The sequence below is a fragment of the Labrus mixtus genome, chromosome 7 (assembly GCF_963584025.1).
Source record: "Labrus mixtus chromosome 7, fLabMix1.1, whole genome shotgun sequence".
NCBI lineage: Eukaryota > Metazoa > Chordata > Actinopteri > Labriformes > Labridae > Labrus > Labrus mixtus.
In genome coordinates, this window is record NC_083618.1 from 10,919,865 (window position 1) to 10,937,985 (window position 18,121).

Here is an 18,121-nt window from a genome sequence, read left to right on the forward strand (position 1 = left end):
ACTCCTAGTGACATAGTTTGTAATGGGACAAATGTTTTAAGTGTTTTATGTTACTGCAGCCCTAAGGGACACAGTGATTTCTAAAAACAATCCCTTCTGATTAATATTCTTCTGAATGATTGGGGGAAAACATCACATTAACCTGCTGTTTATCTATGTTTGTGTTGGACATGTGACCACAACACTAAAGAAACATAATCATCAACAGTCTTTGTATTTATTTCCCATTTAAGTTCTGGTCATTGTCTGAAACTTGCCTGGTGGAAAGTGTTGAAAAACTTGATCAGTGATTCCACATATCAGATCAAATGCAGAAATACTCGAGCAGGAGAGCCTTAAAGTGCATGACCAAATAAAGAAAGTAATTTGTGCTGACTGAACACTGATCTCTCTATATAAGAAGGGAGGCTGGACACCCCCAAGGACTGACAGGCGAATAGTCAAGGTGAGTGAGAAACAGTCTTTTATTAGCAGGAAGAAAACCAGCAGCTTAATGAACAATGCAGGGCATGACTGCTTACTGCCAGGCACCACAAGTGCATCCACAACCGATGGCTATTAAAGATTTATTTCAGATTGCAGTCCCTTTTTTAAATTTTAAATTTTAAATTTTTTTTTAAATAGGAATGTCTAATCACAGTTAATTATTTCAACTGTGTGTCTCTTTGTTCAGGAACCTCATTAAACCATCAGCAGCTGTTTTTCTGAGAAGAGGGAAAAAGGTAATTGACTTTTCCTACCACGTTTGAATTTGTCCAGAGAATTTTTAATCATAGCAGAGTACAGAATGGATACGATTAATTGTCAAGTGATTCATTTATCAAGTAATTCAGCTTTTGTTTAGAAAATATGTGGTGCTATGAATAGGCAGACTCTCCCGGTGTTTGTTTCAGTGTTACACGTGTCACAGCATTAAAAGTATTTTCAAAGTGTGAAACAGTCAACTACCATCCTGGGTGTAGACATCAGAGCTGAGAACAATTCATCAAATATGTTCTACTTGCAGTAAAGAGTCACCATGGGGGACGCAGAAATGGAGTGTTTTGGCGCGGCGGCCGCTTTCCTCCGGAAGCCAGAAAGAGAGAGAATTGAAGCACAAAACACCCCCTTTGATGCTAAATCGGCGTACTTTGTGACCGAACCTGCAGAGATGTACCTCAAAGGGAAACTTGTAAAGAAGGAAGGTGGCAAAGCCACTGTGGAGACTCTCTGTGGAAAGGTGAGTGTGACCGCACTGTGGGTGGGGAGAAAAAAAGGTTATTCACAAACTTGAAGTCTTGTAATTCTAATAAATGCATAAATCATATCATATTTCTCAAAGTACAAAGCTAATGAGACAACATTTGTGACAGGTTTTCTGTTTTGTTCAGTCTAGGAGAGCACAATTTTGAGTACCTCACTTCCTCTTAAATGCACCTTATATTATATATTATAATACTGCAATAATCAAACCAAGTCTCTATGAATCATCACTTGTCACTTTACTGCACATAATGTCTCAATTGTCCTGCATAGTTCACTTCCCTCCTTTATATTCCAGTTGTACATCCGCCTATTTTATTCGAATGATTGATTATCGATTCTGTTTTATTTTTTTATTTTTTGTACTACCTACTGCTACTTGTCTTGAGCTGCTGCAACATCCGAATTTCCCCCCTGGGGGATCAACAAAGTATCATCTTATCCTATTTTGTTCAACAAAAGTTGTCATTTGTTATGTATGTTTAGTGCATGTCTTGTGATGCATACTCATAACTACAACACTTTAAGAAAGGTCAAGCCTTGAACATTACAGACTTCAAACTGATCTTTTTCATGGCTGAATATTTCAGTCTGTGTATAAAAAGTAATGAGTACTGATCAGCTGGCTGTAACCAGTTCTGTATGGTTTCTGTCCCTGTAACAGACAATCACTGTAAAAGACACTGAGATCTTCCCCATGAACCCTCCAAAGTACGATAAGATTGAGGACATGGCCATGATGACCCACCTCAGTGAACCCTCTGTGCTGTATAACCTCAAAGAGCGCTATGCAGCATGGATGATCTACGTGAGTTTGATTCTGATTATCACATCAGTTGATGAAACCCGACTCCATCAAGAAGTGTGTCAGTAAAAAGCCTCTCTGTCCTTCCCCAGACCTACTCAGGGCTGTTCTGCGTGACTGTGAACCCCTACAAGTGGCTCCCAGTGTACGACTCAGGGGTTGTGCAAGGATACAGAGGCAAAAAGAGGATTGAGGCTCCACCCCACATCTTCTCCATCTCTGACAACGCCTATCAGTTCATGCTCACTGGTGTGTACACAACACAATGTCCAGAAACTTCAAGGGTTTTAGAAGAAAAGCTATTATTTGTGAAGACAAGAGCATTTACAGTACACATCAATGTTTTAGTATGTTAAGCAAGTAGCTGCTAGATAAACTTATTTTGGTTTATTTTATTTTATTTTATGGTTTAGGCTGAATAATGTACATGAGGCAGGTTTGAAACTTTCTCTTATGTAAAAAGCATACTAATGTTTTGTTTTTTTACAGACCGTGAGAATCAGTCTATCCTTATCACGTAAGTTTGAGCATTTTTACAACCTTTTTACCTCATCTACAAGGAAACTGAAATCAATATATGTCACAGAGAAGTCCTGTCATCCTTTAACATAAACTAAAAACCATACACAAATATTTGCTGGACAATATGCAATACACAAAATCTTTGAACAAGAGTTTGTTTGTGCTAATTCATTCTGTATGCCCAAAGTGGAGAATCTGGTGCAGGAAAGACTGTCAACACCAAACGTGTCATCCAGTACTTTGCGACAATCGCAGTGGCTGGAGGAAAGAAAGTGGAGCAGACTGGAAAAATACATGTAAATGAACAAGGCTTTTAACAAGGACAACAAAACTGACATATTGAATGTCATTTTGGACCCTCAAGTATGACGCTCTAATTCTTGTTTCCCTGTTTCTGGTTTACTGAGTGAAGGGGTCTCTGGAAGATCAAATCATTGCAGCCAATCCCCTGCTGGAGGCTTATGGTAATGCCAAAACTGTGAGGAATGACAACTCATCCCGCTTTGTAAGTTTCGGTTCAATAAATTAAACTTTGATTTTGAGAGTGAGTTAAAAAAATAGTCACATGCTTACAACTGTCTCCTTCTTCAGGGTAAATTTATTCGCATCCATTTTGGAACAACTGGAAAGCTGGCTTCAGCTGATATCGAAACGTGTAAGCTTTTGGCCCTTCTTCATCCTTAAGATTTTAAGGAAAAGACGAACCGCAAATCATTTATTCCGTGTTTTACAGATCTGCTGGAGAAATCTCGAGTGACATTCCAGCTGTCTGCTGAGAGGAGCTACCACATCTTCTATCAGCTCATGACAGGCCACAAACCGGAGCTGATAGGTAAAACATTTGATTTAAATGTACTGTTTAGTACCGGCTTTACTGTGTATGTTTGCTTACAAGTATCAACCACATGGGTTAATTTTTTTCAGAGGCTCTCCTTATCACCACAAACCCGTATGACTATTACATGATCAGTCAGGGTGAAATCACGGTCAAGAGTATCGATGACATTGAAGAATTCATTGCAACCGATGTAAGGAAATGATCAAATCCACTACCTTAAAAAAGCTGTATACATTTTCATTAATTGAGAGCAGAACTCATGGCTTTATTTATTTTTTTATACTCACAGACTGCAATCGACATCCTGGGCTTCACTGCGGAGGAGAAACAAGGCATCTACAAGCTGACTGGAGCTGTGATGCATCATGGAAACATGAAGTTCAAGCAGAAACAGCGTGAAGAGCAGGCTGAGCCAGATGGCACTGAGGGTGTGTTGTATTTCCATTTTTTCCCCTTTATTGCCAGAATTAATAAATAAACCTCTTTATAATCTCTTTTGACTAACATCTCTCAATTAACTGTTTTTTTTTCTCAGTTGCTGATAAAATCTCTTACCTCTTGGGCCTGAACTCCGCTGACCTGCTGAAGGCACTGTGCTATCCAAGGGTGAAAGTCGGAAACGAGTTTGTGACTAAGGGTCAGACTGTGCCTCAGGTAACAGGTTCACTTTCAGACAAAGTTGTGTCAATCTTTTTTCTGTAGCCTGTTGAACACTTGTCATTCATCTTTTTTTCTTTTATCATTATTTCTATGAAATCAGGTCAACAATTCTGTCAATGCTCTCTGCAAGTCTATCTATGAGAAAATGTTCTTGTGGATGGTGGTCAGAATTAATGAGATGTTGGATACGAGGCAGCCCAGAAGCTATTTCATCGGTGTCCTGGATATTGCTGGGTTTGAAATCTTTGACGTGAGTGTGCTTAACTGATAATGCATGATCTTCTGTAGCCTGTTTTATAGAGTACAAATAATAGCAATTTTAGCATTTGCTTCATATAGCCTTCACTGACCTTTGCTTTCTTAATCTTCTTAGTACAACAGCTTGGAGCAGCTGTGCATCAACTTCACCAATGAGAAACTGCAACAGTTTTTCAACCACCACATGTTTGTGCTGGAGCAAGAGGAGTACAAGAAAGAAGGAATTGAATGGGAGTTCATTGACTTTGGTATGGATCTGGCTGCATGCATTGAGCTGATTGAGAAGGTGAGCATTGAGCAACATGCTATTTTTCACTTACCAATAAAACTATCTGATTTGATGACTTCAGATTTTTTGTGTTAAATAATCATTTAATCCTGACAGCCAATGGGCATCTTCTCCATCCTTGAAGAGGAGTGCATGTTCCCCAAGGCATCAGACACCACCTTCAAGAACAAACTGTACGACCAGCATCTTGGTAAAACCAAGTCTTTTGAGAAGCCAAAGCCAGCCAAAGGCAAGGCTGAGGCTCACTTTGCCCTGGTGCACTACGCTGGCACTGTTGATTACAACATCACCGGATGGCTCGACAAAAACAAAGACCCTCTGAACGACTCAGTGGTTCAGCTCTACCAGAAAGCATCAAACAAACTGCTGTGCTTTCTGTATGCATCACATGCATCAGCAGAAGGTAAATGTTGTGATCATTCCAAATGGTAGGAAATATTGAAATGTGACGTGTGTTTCTTGTGCTGAATTGAATCTAATGCTACTGTTGTTCCACTGACAGCTGAGACTGCTGGAAAGAAAGGTGCCAAAAAGAAGGGTGGATCCTTTCAAACTGTGTCTGCATTGTTCAGAGTAAGATATGAAAGGATGGCTTTGAAAGTTTACTGCACTAATTTGATGCCTTTAATACATTTATTGTCCTTTAATTCTTCAGGAGAATTTGGGCAAGCTGATGACAAATTTGAGGAGCACACATCCTCATTTTGTGCGCTGCCTGATTCCAAATGAATCAAAGACACCTGGTATGTGTCTCCATGGTGTTTGTTAATGAAGTTATTTTAAAAAAAAACTGAAAAACAACTTGATTCAAACATTTCTTCAAACACATTTACAAATCATGTTACTCAATAATGTTTCATAGGTCTCATGGAGAACTTCCTGGTCATCCATCAGCTGAGGTGTAACGGTGTGCTGGAAGGAATCAGGATCTGCAGGAAAGGTTTCCCGAGCAGAATCCTCTACGGTGACTTCAAGCAGAGGTAGCAGAAAAGCAATCTATAAAGTAACTGAAAATGATTCAGGGTCTTAGAGCGTACATGCCTAACTTTGTGAAATCTTTCATTTTAGATACAAAGTATTGAATGCTAGTGTCATCCCAGAGGGACAATTCATAGATAACAAGAAGGCGTCAGAGAAACTGCTGGGATCCATCGATGTGGACCACACACAGTACAAGTTCGGCCACACTAAGGTAGAGTAAGAAACGCTTCCATGGACATGGCTGTTTCCAATGCGGCCAAAAGACCATCATTAGTAGTTCTGATTTACCGAATACAATTGGTTCTGTTCAGGTGTTCTTTAAAGCTGGTCTGCTGGGAGTTCTGGAGGAGAAAAGAGATGAGAAGCTGGCTCAGCTGGTCACAATGACTCAGGCTCTCTGCAGAGGTTTCCTCATGAGGACGGAGTTCGTAAAGATGATAGAGAGAAGGTAATGTGTTTTTCTGGTAATGATGTAAATTCATTTTTGGAAATCTATCGTCATATATAATAAGATAACTATTTTTGAAAATTCACTGAACTCACTTTTTCCTTTTCTTCTCCAGAGATGCCATTTTCACCATCCAGTACAACATCCGTTCATTCATGAACGTCAAAACATGGCCATGGATGAAGGTCTACTTCAAGATTAAGCCTCTGCTGAAGAGTGCAGAGACTGAAAAAGAAATGGCAATGATGAAAGAGGACTTTTTAAAAACCAAAGACGACCTGACAAAGGCTCTTTCCAAAAAGAAGGAACTGGAGGAGAAGATGGTTTCTCTGCTCCAGGAGAAAAATGATCTGTTGTTGCAAGTGCAATCTGTAAGTTGGACCATTACACAGCTTATTCTTGTATATTAAATATAGTAAATATCCTACCACAAATATGTGAACCTGTCTGCATTGCCTTTTAGGAAAGTGAAAACCTCAGTGATGCAGAGGAAAGGTGTGAGGGGCTCATTAAAGCAAAAATCCAGCTCGAGGCCAAACTCAAAGAGACGACTGAGAGACTGGAGGATGAGGAGGAAATGAATTCTGAGCTCACAGCAAAGAAGAGGAAGCTGGAGGACGAGTGCTCTGAGTTGAAGAAGGACATTGATGACTTGGAGCTCACACTGGCAAAAGTGGAAAAGGAGAAACATGCCACTGAGAACAAGGTAATAAGAAAGACTTTTGATCACATATTCCCTTTTTTGTTGTTGGATAATAGGCCTTTAACTGAAATTCATGTAAACTTTCACAGGTCAAAAACCTTACAGAAGAAATGGCGTCTCAAGATGAGACTGTTGCCAAGTTGACGAAAGAGAAGAAAGCCCTCCAAGAGGCACATCAGCAGACCCTCGATGATCTGCAGGCAGAGGAAGACAAAGTCAACACTCTGACGAAGGCCAAAACCAAGTTAGAGCAACAAGTGGATGATGTGAGTATTCTTCATTACAATTCAAAAAGTTCAACTTGATAATAAAACTGTGAAAATGGCATTTGATGTTAGCATGCTAACAGGTTAATACGAGATGTCCCAGGATTCTAAGGGCCAGAAACACTCTCAGACAGCAACTTAGTCACATATACTGTTCAACTGTTGAGAGTGCTGCAAAACAATTTCACATTATTTTGTTGGATAAGTCCTTTAGGGATATTTCCATTAAACCAAGAGCAACCCTATCTTACAGTAGGACACAAATCCATAAGTTTGCGTCCTAAGCTGCTAATGTGACCGTTCATTTAGACACTATGTGCCCCTTTTTGTCACTCAAACTGTAATCAAATAGATAATATCTTCATTGGATTTCACTCATGCCTTGTTTTATGCAAATCACTTTTGTGCATGAAGTCAACTTGAAATCCAGCCCAGGAATGGGACAGATACAACAGATATGATAACAATGCATGGCTTAAAGACCATATTAGTGAAAAATGGTTATACCTTTAACCTTGTGAAACATCCCTTCCCTTGATAGCTTGAAGGTTCTCTGGAGCAAGAAAAGAAGCTTCGTATGGATCTTGAGCGAGCAAAGAGGAAGCTTGAAGGAGATTTGAAACTGGCCCAGGAAACCGTCATGGATCTGGAGAACGACAAGCAGCAGTCTGATGAGAAAATAAAGAAGTAAGAATAAACAAACACCCCAAAATTAGATTTTTTATACCTGCTTGTACACTATATTGAACAAGTAGCACTAGTTAAATGTAGCTTTAATATTTGGTTTGTTTTCTGCCACTTCTAGGAAGGACTTTGAGATAAGCCAGCTCCTGGGTAAGATCGAGGATGAGCAGAGTCTTGGAATCCAGCTCCAGAAAAAGATAAAGGAACTTCAGGTATCCTTTGTAGTATAGTCAAAGCAGTTGGTACATCAAAATATTGTGAACAATTTTCAGTTAAACCATGTGTGTTTCAGGCTCGGATTGAGGAGCTAGAGGAGGAGATCGAGGCTGAGCGTGCTGCTCGGGCCAAGGTGGAGAAGCAGAGGTCTGATCTCTCCAGGGAACTTGAAGAGATCAGCGAGAGGCTTGAAGAAGCCGGTGGAGCAACTGCAGCTCAGATTGAGATGAACAAAAAACGTGAGGCAGAGTTTCAGAAGCTGCGGCGTGACCTGGAAGAGTCCACCCTGCAGCACGAAGCCACTTCTGCAGCCCTCCGCAAGAAGCAGGCTGACAGCGTGGCGGAGCTGGGGGAACAGATCGATAACCTCCAGAGAGTCAAACAGAAGCTGGAGAAAGAGAAGAGTGAATACAAGATGGAGATTGATGACCTCAGCAGCAACATGGAGTCCATTGCCAAATCAAAGGTGAGGTTTTAAAGACTTCATACAGAGAGTGAAAAAGAATGCAGACATGCACGGACTAATAAATGTTCTGTGTTTTTTACCAGTCAAACCTTGAAAAGCTGTGCAGAACAGTAGAAGATCAACTGAGTGAGCTGAAAAACAAGAATGACGAAAATGTTCGTCAGCTAAATGATTTGAGTGTCCAAAAAGCAAGACTTCAAACTGAAAATGGTAATTGAAAAAAAGTTTTATAATTTTTGCCAGTTCAGAATGTATTCACATGTTGCTTTTTTTTAACTTACATGGTGAGTTTAAACTTTTGTTTTCAACGACCTAACCTATTAGATTGTGAATTGTCATTCACTTCACTGGCTATATTCAATCTGTTGACCTAAAGATACATGCATGCCAATATTTACTATTTTTTACCTTTGATTTTGAACAACCATGTTCCAGCTCATTGCTTCGTCAATTTCTGATTTTTACATTTTTCATCACACTTTCAAATATCAGCAAATGACACCAGCAGCAAACTGCTAAATAAAATGCACTTAAATTATTTTACATATTAAGAAAGCTATTGCACTTTCTGATGCTCAGTAGGTCAGTTATAATCTTTCATTAGGTGAATGTACACGTCAGCTGGAGGAGAAAGAAGCTCTGGTCTCTCAGCTGACAAGAGGAAAGCAGGCTTACACTCAGCAGATTGAGGAGCTGAAGAGGCACGTTGAAGAAGAAGTTAAGGTAAGGAAACCAGCAGGATAGTAACAAAGACAAAGGCCTCCTGATGACTAGTATCAAATATTAATCATGAGCACTTGTATCATAGGCCAAGAATGCCCTGGCTCATGCAGTCCAGTCATCCCGTCATGACTGCGATCTGCTCAGAGAGCAGTTTGAAGAGGAGCAGGAAGCTAAAGCTGAGCTGCAGCGTTCAATGTCCAAGGCTAACAGCGAGGTGGCTCAGTGGAGATCCAAATATGAGACTGATGCCATTCAGCGCACTGAGGAGCTGGAGGAGGCAAAGTAATGAACATATTAATCTTCCATAAGAATGAAAGTGATCCTCAAATCACTCAGGTTTTCCTTGTGCACAGAAACAATGAATATTTAAAATCTGTTTACGTTTCATCAGGAAAAAGCTCGCCCAGCGTCTTCAGGATGCAGAGGAGTCCATCGAGGCTGTGAATGCAAAATGTGCCTCTCTGGAAAAGACTAAACAGAGACTGCAGGGTGAAGTGGAGGATATGATGATTGATGTGGAGAGAGCTAATGCTCTAGCTGCTAGCCTGGACAAGAAGCAAAGGAACTTTGACAAGGTTAGACATTTTCCTATTTACACTGTTTTGACAGGTAATGAGAGGTTAGAAAAAAAACACTCAGTTGTTATTGCACTTGTTATTCAGGTTCTAGCAGAGTGGAAGCAGAAGTATGAGGAGAGCCAAGCAGAGCTGGAAGGAGCTCAGAAGGAGGCTCGCTCAATGAGCACGGAGCTTTTCAAGATGAAGAATTCATATGAAGAAGCTCTGGACCAGCTGGAGACCATGAAGAGAGAGAACAAGAACCTCCAACGTAATTAAGTCTTTAGTGGATATACACTCCAACACTAAGGACTACTGTCATTACTGTACATTGTTTTTTGACTTATTATTCTAAATAAGCTCAATTAATTTGTCCCACTAGAGGAGATCTCAGACTTGACGGAACAGCTTGGTGAAACTGGTAAGGCCATCCATGAGCTTGAGAAGGGAAAGAAGACGTTGGAAAGTGAGAAGACAGAGATCCAGACTGCTCTAGAGGAGGCTGAGGTAAACTTGAATCCTCGTATCAACAGTAAGAGTTCATAGGCACACTAGCTGGGAAACTCCTATGTTCAAATCATTTAGCTGTAGTACAGGGGAGGGGCAGTACAGGCTTGATATCAAATATGACATGATATTTTGTATAAGTCAAATTCAAAGTCTGAAACTGCAAAAAGAAAAAGTCAGATGAATCACTTCCTGTTCATGTGTCTGCTGTCACTGTCAGACAGTTTTGAATATTAACAGAGCTTTAGACCCTACATGTGGGAGATCTATCTTGTAAAGGTTATAGACTTGGCACCTGTATTCTATTTTTCTTCAGGGTGACTTTTTTTTTTTTTTTTTTAAATAAAGAAACTTCTCTGTGCTCCAGGTGATGAATATCTCATTTGTCCACAGGCAACCCTGGAGCATGAGGAGTCCAAGATTCTCCGTGTTCAGCTGGAACTCACCCAGGTCAAGAGTGAAGTTGACAGAAAAATTGCTGAGAAGGACGAGGAGATTGAGCAAATCAAGAGGAACAGCCAGAGAGTGATTGAGTCAATGCAGAGTAATTTGGATTCTGAGGTCAGGAGCAGAAATGATGCCCTGAGAATCAAGAAGAAGATGGAGGGAGACCTCAATGAGATGGAGATTCAGCTGAGCCATGCCAACCGGCAGGCAGCTGAATCCCAGAAACAGCTGAGGAACGTGCAGGGACAGCTGAAGGTACATCCAGTGAAGGATTAGTGGAGAAGTGTCTTGTGTGGAGAAGTGTGTTCATAAAGTAGCTTTGCGTGTTAGCTGATACATCTATCAATGTTTTGCATTTCAGGATGCCCAGCTTCACCTTGATGATGCTGTCAGAGGTCAGGAGGACATGAAGGAGCAGGTTGCCATGGTGGAGCGTAGGAACAACCTGATGCTGGCTGAGATCGAGGAGCTGAGAGTTGCTCTGGAGCAGACTGAGAGAGGCCGCAAAATAGCTGAACAGGAGCTGGTGGATGCCAGCGAGCGTGTGGGGCTGCTGCACTCTCAGGTATGCTGAAGGGCCGACCATCTACAATTTAAACTTTGTTTAACCTTTATTGTTGAACACATGAGAATTATTCATTGTTGTTTAAATAATAGAATACCAGCCTCTTAAACACCAAGAAGAAGTTGGAAACTGACCTCGTTCAGATCCAGGGTGAAGTGGAAGATGCTGTACAGGAGGCTAGAAATGCTGAAGAAAAGGCCAAGAAGGCGATCACTGATGTGAGTGATTCTGAGACTTTTCTGTGTAACCAAAAACAAAGTTTAGTACATAAAATGTAGGTCCCTAACTACTATTTAAGGCTTTTTCACCTCCATATATGGTGACCTAGTGTGCAATAGATTCACACTCAACAAAACTTCATAATTTCAGGCTGCCATGATGGCAGAAGAGCTGAAGAAGGAGCAGGACACCAGCGCTCATTTGGAGAGGATGAAGAAGAACCTGGAGGTGACAGTGAAGGACCTGCAACATCGCCTTGATGAAGCGGAGAATCTGGCCATGAAGGGAGGAAAGAAGCAGCTCCAGAAACTGGAGTCTCGGGTAAACATAAATAGTACAGCAAATTACAAAACATTTTTTTAATGTAAAATCTTGCCCTTTTTTAGTCATTGCAAGTGTTCATATTTGAAAGGTGCGGGAGCTCGAAGCAGAGGTTGAAGCTGAGCAGAGACGAGGAACAGAGGCTATCAAAGGTGTTCGTAAATATGAGAGAAGAGTGAAGGAGCTCACCTATCAGGTAACTAGTTCATTTATTTATTTATTGCAAATAATTGGTTAGATTTGCAAAACTGTGTCTAAACTGTGTATATTCATTCATTTCTGTCATGTCAACTGTAGACCGAGGAGGACAAGAAGAACGTTGCCCGACTTCAGGATCTGGTGGACAAGCTGCAGCTCAAAGTGAAGGCCTACAAGAGACAGGCTGAGGAGGCAGTGAGTAAAAAAGTTGTTACCTGGAACCTGGGAACAGAACAATACAACCATACTCTCCTTTTTATGTGTGCACAATGTTGTAAAATGTAAACTGAATCACCAGGATCAGTAGATCAATAAAGTCTTGATGGATGTTGACACAATGTTGATTTCCCTCACAGGAGGAGCAGGCCAACACTCACCTGTCTAGGTACAGGAAGGTACAGCATGAGATGGAGGAGGCTCAGGAGCGTGCTGACATCGCAGAGTCCCAGGTCAACAAACTGAGGGCAAAGAGTCGGGACATTGGAAAAGTAAGCAGAATCTCGAAGTCAGGCAATAAGCTGGTAGTAAACGGTTTCTGATAATCTTACAAGATAAAATCACAATATGTTGAATGATCTAATGCTGTTCTTCTTTTTTGGGTTAGTGTGCTTCAATGAGTTTTTAGTCATTTATATCTAATTCATTTTCTACATGGCACTCATTATTTCTTTTTTCTATTTTCCACCCACTGTAGGGAAAGGAGTCTGAAGAATAATGTGCATACTTTTTGAGAGACACAAATGAAAATCATACAATATGAATATTTATTGAACTGCTCTCTCTTACTACTGTAGATCTATATTAAATCAATTTAAGCCAGTCTACTGTCTCCGAAACTTTTGTTCCCACCACAAATACACAAGTTAAACCACATGGTTTTATAAAGAAATGTGGAATCTCTGTTTCCGATACACTTTTGTAGGGAAATTATTTGTGCATACTAGTAAAACAAACATTTGTCGAATTTGAAATGATGGTCTCTTTGATCAACCTGAATATGTAACTCAAACTCAAGCCTTATCATCTTACAACACAGATCTGTATTTTAAAAATTAACTTTCACAATTTGTCGTCAAAATCGCCATAATGTCGCCATATTAAGTATAAAATAAAATAAAAGTAATAATCCTTTTCATGTTCTAACTGCAAATTTGTTAAGGTGCAAAAAGCCTTGAAGCAATTATGAAAACCCATTCACACCAAACTGCTTAGATTCAACGCAGAAGTATTAACCAAGCTTTAGCTTCATCCGTCACCGTCCTCTGCTGTCTCTAGCCTCAGCCATGTATCAAGCTTTACAGATACCGGCTAGCTGGCATCTTTTTAGAACTGATGGCTGCTGTGTGAACTAGTGCCTTAAAGCCGTACACAATTCTCGTGAGATGACCTCGGCCAGCTGCCAAAGTTACATAGTGCAGTAAACGGGCATCAGGCCGAGCTGTAGGCATGGGAGAGATGCCATTCTCCCTGTTGAAAGTTATTGTGCTATTAAATCAACCTTTGAAACTATTTTACTACTACTTTAAGGTGGAAAGATTACACATTGTTGCTTTAATCAGGAATACATGTATAGACATTGTTTTTGCATGTGGAGATTAATATGAAGTTCCACAAATCCTGTGGGGGTAGAGTGACCTTCCATTGTTATACTATGTACTTCCTCTTTGGCGAGCAATTTCATTGACGTTGTGTCGAATGACAGCTGCCTTTCTCCCCTCTCTAAGCTTACTGCACCTGTCTGCTCCTGAATCTGTGGCACCAGACGAGCCTTTAAACCAGAGTTATTGTAAGAGAGATCTTTCATACACTGCTTACCAGAGGCAGACAGGTATTTTAGTATTTGTATTGTGCAGATTGGAACTTTGGTCTTTTCTTCTATGCACAAATAATCATATCAGTGTTTAAGGACGATTTCCTTAATAAAGAGATTTGCATCATCTTTCAGTCCTCTTACACTAATTAGCCCTTTTGTCATAAATAGTACATCATTAATTATTCCCTAAAGCATTCAAATCCTCCAGTACATTAGCTGTTTTTAGTGTTGAGATTTTCTTTAAATAATTCTGAAAATTAAAAGTTGCTCACTCTTGAAAGTAAACATGTTTCCTCAATCTTAAACAAAAACATCAATTTCTTTTTAATAAGCTGCTCTGCTGTACACTAAACCAGGCAGTTACAAACACCTGATGCTACCACAGATTTTGGAATAAAAAGTGTTTTACCTAAAAGGGAGTCAAGTTCTGCTGCAGACCTGCATCCGCCCACGTCTGCTGAAAGCTTCATGTGTTCAGATTCTGTGCTGCTCAGTTTGTGAGTAGAGCCTCTGAGGGTCTGCTGCTTATACCATAACATGTGGGATTCAAATGTCAAAAAAGGTTCAACCTGCTTGCCAAACACTGATAGTCTGATTTCATGTCTATATCAGACCATGTATTTCTCTTTAAGCCTCGTAACAAGGCACTCTGCCTGAACTATATCTTAAAAGAAGATATCTCTTATCCAAACAAGATTACTGAGAGCAGCTGGCCAGTAGCACTTTTGGTGTATCAGAGCAGCCAAAACATCCCAAAGCCTCATCCTGAGCTTTTGGTGTCAGTGGAAGTGGCCAGTAACCTATCCTGTTTCCCCTTTAGAGCCCAGCTCAACCTTTGGTATCTTTACTGAGTGACACAATGAGCAAATGCATACGATGAATCATGCAAGCTGTTTCTTTTCTGGTCCTCACCAAGCCACCCTAAATTCACTTTTTAATCCTTGACAGCTGACATTCAAACACAATCTCACTGCAGTAGATAGTTGAAGTATAATGAAGGGACTGTGCTGACTGAGAAACTTACCTTTTGACTTTCAGAAAAGCCTTTTCAAAGGTAGCTGTCCTACTGAGGGGACCAGGGGGAAAAAAGCCAGATTTGATCTTGAAAAAAAAACTTGTGCCTTTGCTACAGCCAAAGGCATTCACCATGTAAAGTATGTAGTTCTACAGTCCTTTGTAGTCTGTTATATACAGTACATCTGTAATACTCAAAAAAGCAGAGCAACGACATTCTTTCAATACCTTCTGAATTCCCTCAATAAAATCTTTTCACAAACAGGTTTAATAGCTAATCTTTGTCAAGCTTAAGAATCCCAAACACTAACAGATTTTAGCTACTTAAATTTTAGAATTGGTCCTTTTCTCAGTTTCATGTCACTCTAATGTGTTGAAGTTAAAGGTATTTCATTTTGTTAGTTAGTTAAGGAAAACAATATAATGGATCCATCTTGATTAGAAACCAGCAATGGGCATATTTGTGGAATTGGGGTTGCATCGGGACCTCCCGTTGTACCCAAATGGCAATAAATTGAGTCCCCCCACATTGTACATTGGAAATAATACATACGCAAACCCTGGGACTGAGCCCCCTAGTGGACTACTGATGTGTAGCACTGAAACAGCAGAGATTTGAACCAGAAAGGGTACGCTTCAGTTTGTCCAATTGGGTGAAAAGGGGCCCAATTGTTAAGTTAGAAACAGCGAAGAACAATAACGATTCAATACTGAAGTGAAAAATATTGATAGCATTTAATCACCAAAGATATAAACATCTAGATATCCATTTGTAATGTGACTGACAAAATCTTTACAAAGTTAGCCTTCATGGTCTGCTGACTGCATCACATCGTCTGTACAAAAATGAGGTGGCATTGGAGACTGGCACAAAGAGAGGAAACTGTAAACGACGTCAGCAAAATGAAAAGCAAAGTTACAGCAAAAACATTCACATTCTTCTCTTTTCATACTCAGTAAATGAAAGAACATGGACATACAGCATTTAGTTTTTTTCCCCTTCTTAACATATTCTTGTAAACTGCTCAGTGCACGAACGCAAGCTTCAAACACATTCAGCTCCTTTCTGTTCAATACATACATGAGCCACAATACCCAAATAAATAACAATTAATAAAATAATACATAATAAAATGAAATAAGCATTATATAAACCTGTTAAATAAACAAAGATGATTGATAAAGGAGTGTCCCCACACATGCCACTGCCTTGTATATGTTGTTACAGTCTTTAAATGCATAAATCTATTCCAGCATTTCAATGTCACTTTTTTTTTTTTGCCTAAATAAATAACAGAAGTTTAATCAGGCAGTTTGTTGCTCTTACTTCTAAACTCATCTGTGCTTTTACTTGCTGCAAAAGACTTAAAATGCAAACACTGACATATAATAGGCTTCACTGAAGTCAAAATTTCAGTTTTTTCTGTTTACACACAAGTGCTCCAAGGCCTTGACTGCAATACTCAGATCTTTCCACAGAGGGCGCCTTCACTTCTCGCCACAGCAGTGGAGAGCTGAATGTGGCCAGGAATGTAAAATATCCAACAAACTATGTACACAAATCTGTAAATTCTTTCAAAATATCATGCAAATAAATACCAGTAATTTAAACAGAACAACAACACTGACCTCAAAAGTAGTAATATATTGTCAGCTATAAAGAGTGTCACAAAATGTCTCTCCTACAATGTTCAACAGTGTTGTTTGAATAATGCAACACAACCTGAAGGTAAAACTTCAGGTCTCAGAGCTTGTTTTTGTCTGTTTTTTTTTTTTAAAGCTTTGTTTTTGCTGAGGTCTCCAAACAGTGTTGAGATTTAAATCTGCTTCTCTGTGTTCCCAGCATGCTTGGGGACAGCAGAGATGCACAACAGTAAGTTAACTGTACATAAACATTCTCTCGTTTCAGTCAGTCCTAATGGAAAAGTACACATTTCCAACAAGCTTCAAATACAGGATATACAGTGTTTGGATGGGATGAAGAAAATAATCTGAAAGTGGAAAGATTATGTGCTTTGATTCAAGGTTGAAACACAGTGTAGCGATAAACAACACATAGCAGACCAGCAGAACTCAATGCTGTGTCACACATCTGTCCATGAGAAGGCAGGACTGGAGGCCAGCTGTTTAACACACCACTGTTGTGCTCTTTAATAGCTGTGCTGTTCTCCTTTAAAATGTTCATAAGTCCATGAAGAGCTTTCTTTCTTTGTTCCCTGACTGAGAAGTCCATTTAGAGTCAAACTCTTTTCATTCAAGCATGTCTTTCACATGGCCCGCAGGATGAATGTCCACTCATCTAACATCCAAATGTTCCTGCTTTCAAAAAAAAAAAGTGCACCAAGGCACTGCAGGGTGGAACAGCGGGCAGACTGAGAGAAACAACATTTTACAAATATTTTGTCAAAAAAAAAAGCTAAATATCCCAGTTAACTCTGATCAGATCAAATGGTAACATAAAAAGACAACGGCTGATGAATCACTGTGGGAAAATGTTTTCTGGATTTCATCAAGCAGACCTCCTGACAAATCCTGCTTATGTGTTCACCTCACTGTAAATGATCCTTTGTAAAATTGTTTGGTATGAGTTGTGATGCAAATAAAATGGTGTCCAGTGGTTGAAATTTTGAAATGAATATGATTAAGTAAGTAATTTCATGTCTTAACACTGCTCAAAACAAAATCCACATTTAAAGCTTTTGGATTTAACTCTAGGAAACGGTGAGGTGAATCTCCAGCTATTTTCTTTACGTTGCTGTGCATCATTTTTGGAGATAATTAAACCTTAATGCCTGTTTTAACAACACATCACAAAGATTTAAGAGTTGTAACCATGAAAAAAATGTAAATCTGAGTGAAAACAAACATTTTCAATTCCAGTAGTAATGATCTTAATGTAGAACAGAATAGACATTTGCTCTGACTGGATTGCTACGTATTGTACTGTCATCATTATTTTAAATGTTCAGATATCACTTTAACATCGAGGTTCACAAGATAACATAAAATTATTCTTCCACAGCGATTCATCACTGAGACATCCATTAAATCTCAAGAGTCTGAAAGCATCACATACTCATAATATGACACTAAAAGCAGTTCAGAAACTACATTCCCCATACAGAAGCATACAGAAGTGCATAAATTCAAGCTAGACAAATAATGGAGATACAAAATACAAAATAAAAGAGCTTCCCCGAATCCAACAACTGCCAGTTATACTGACATCTAGCATATATTTTGTGCTATTATAGATATAGATCATTACGTAAATGTTATAATAAATCTATGGTCAAGATCATTTGTGCTAGAATACAGTTTCCAATTATCACAGCACTACATCACTAAACCATGCAGTGGTTTGGCAGATTAATACTGT

The 18,121-nt window shown here is 39.6% G+C and overlaps 1 protein-coding gene across 1 annotated transcript; it reads left to right on the top strand.

The window, feature by feature from the left end:
* The first annotated feature begins 1,018 nt into the window (after nucleotides 1-1,018).
* LOC132977933 (myosin heavy chain, fast skeletal muscle-like) lies at nucleotides 1,019-12,735 on the top strand. Its single transcript, XM_061042856.1, has 39 exons — nucleotides 1,019-1,219; nucleotides 1,907-2,050; nucleotides 2,140-2,296; nucleotides 2,537-2,564; nucleotides 2,757-2,865; nucleotides 2,982-3,074; nucleotides 3,161-3,224; nucleotides 3,303-3,401; nucleotides 3,494-3,597; nucleotides 3,697-3,835; nucleotides 3,943-4,061; nucleotides 4,168-4,317; nucleotides 4,441-4,611; nucleotides 4,711-5,017; nucleotides 5,117-5,187; nucleotides 5,270-5,357; nucleotides 5,477-5,594; nucleotides 5,683-5,806; nucleotides 5,907-6,043; nucleotides 6,159-6,414; nucleotides 6,507-6,749; nucleotides 6,836-7,012; nucleotides 7,554-7,699; nucleotides 7,818-7,908; nucleotides 7,989-8,378; nucleotides 8,462-8,588; nucleotides 8,983-9,101; nucleotides 9,187-9,383; nucleotides 9,493-9,676; nucleotides 9,764-9,929; nucleotides 10,041-10,165; nucleotides 10,559-10,867; nucleotides 10,974-11,177; nucleotides 11,270-11,395; nucleotides 11,547-11,717; nucleotides 11,809-11,913; nucleotides 12,015-12,110; nucleotides 12,272-12,403; nucleotides 12,610-12,735. Exons 1-39 carry the CDS (start codon nucleotides 1,019-1,021, stop codon nucleotides 12,628-12,630), a joined length of 5,808 nt encoding a protein of 1,935 aa, XP_060898839.1. The 3' UTR covers nucleotides 12,631-12,735.
* Nucleotides 12,736-18,121: the final 5,386 nt, after the last annotated feature.

Excerpts from the sequence above, each read along its gene's own strand:
- LOC132977933 (XM_061042856.1), top strand. The coding sequence starts at position 1,019 with ATGGGGGACGCAGAAATGGAGTGTTTTGGCGCGGCGGCCGCTTTCCTC. Across the intron at positions 2,051-2,139 it reads ATGCAGCATGGATGATCTAC|ACCTACTCAGGGCTGTTCTG; the intron begins GTGAGTTTGATT and ends GTCCTTCCCCAG. Across the intron at positions 4,612-4,710 it reads GCATTGAGCTGATTGAGAAG|CCAATGGGCATCTTCTCCAT; the intron begins GTGAGCATTGAG and ends TAATCCTGACAG.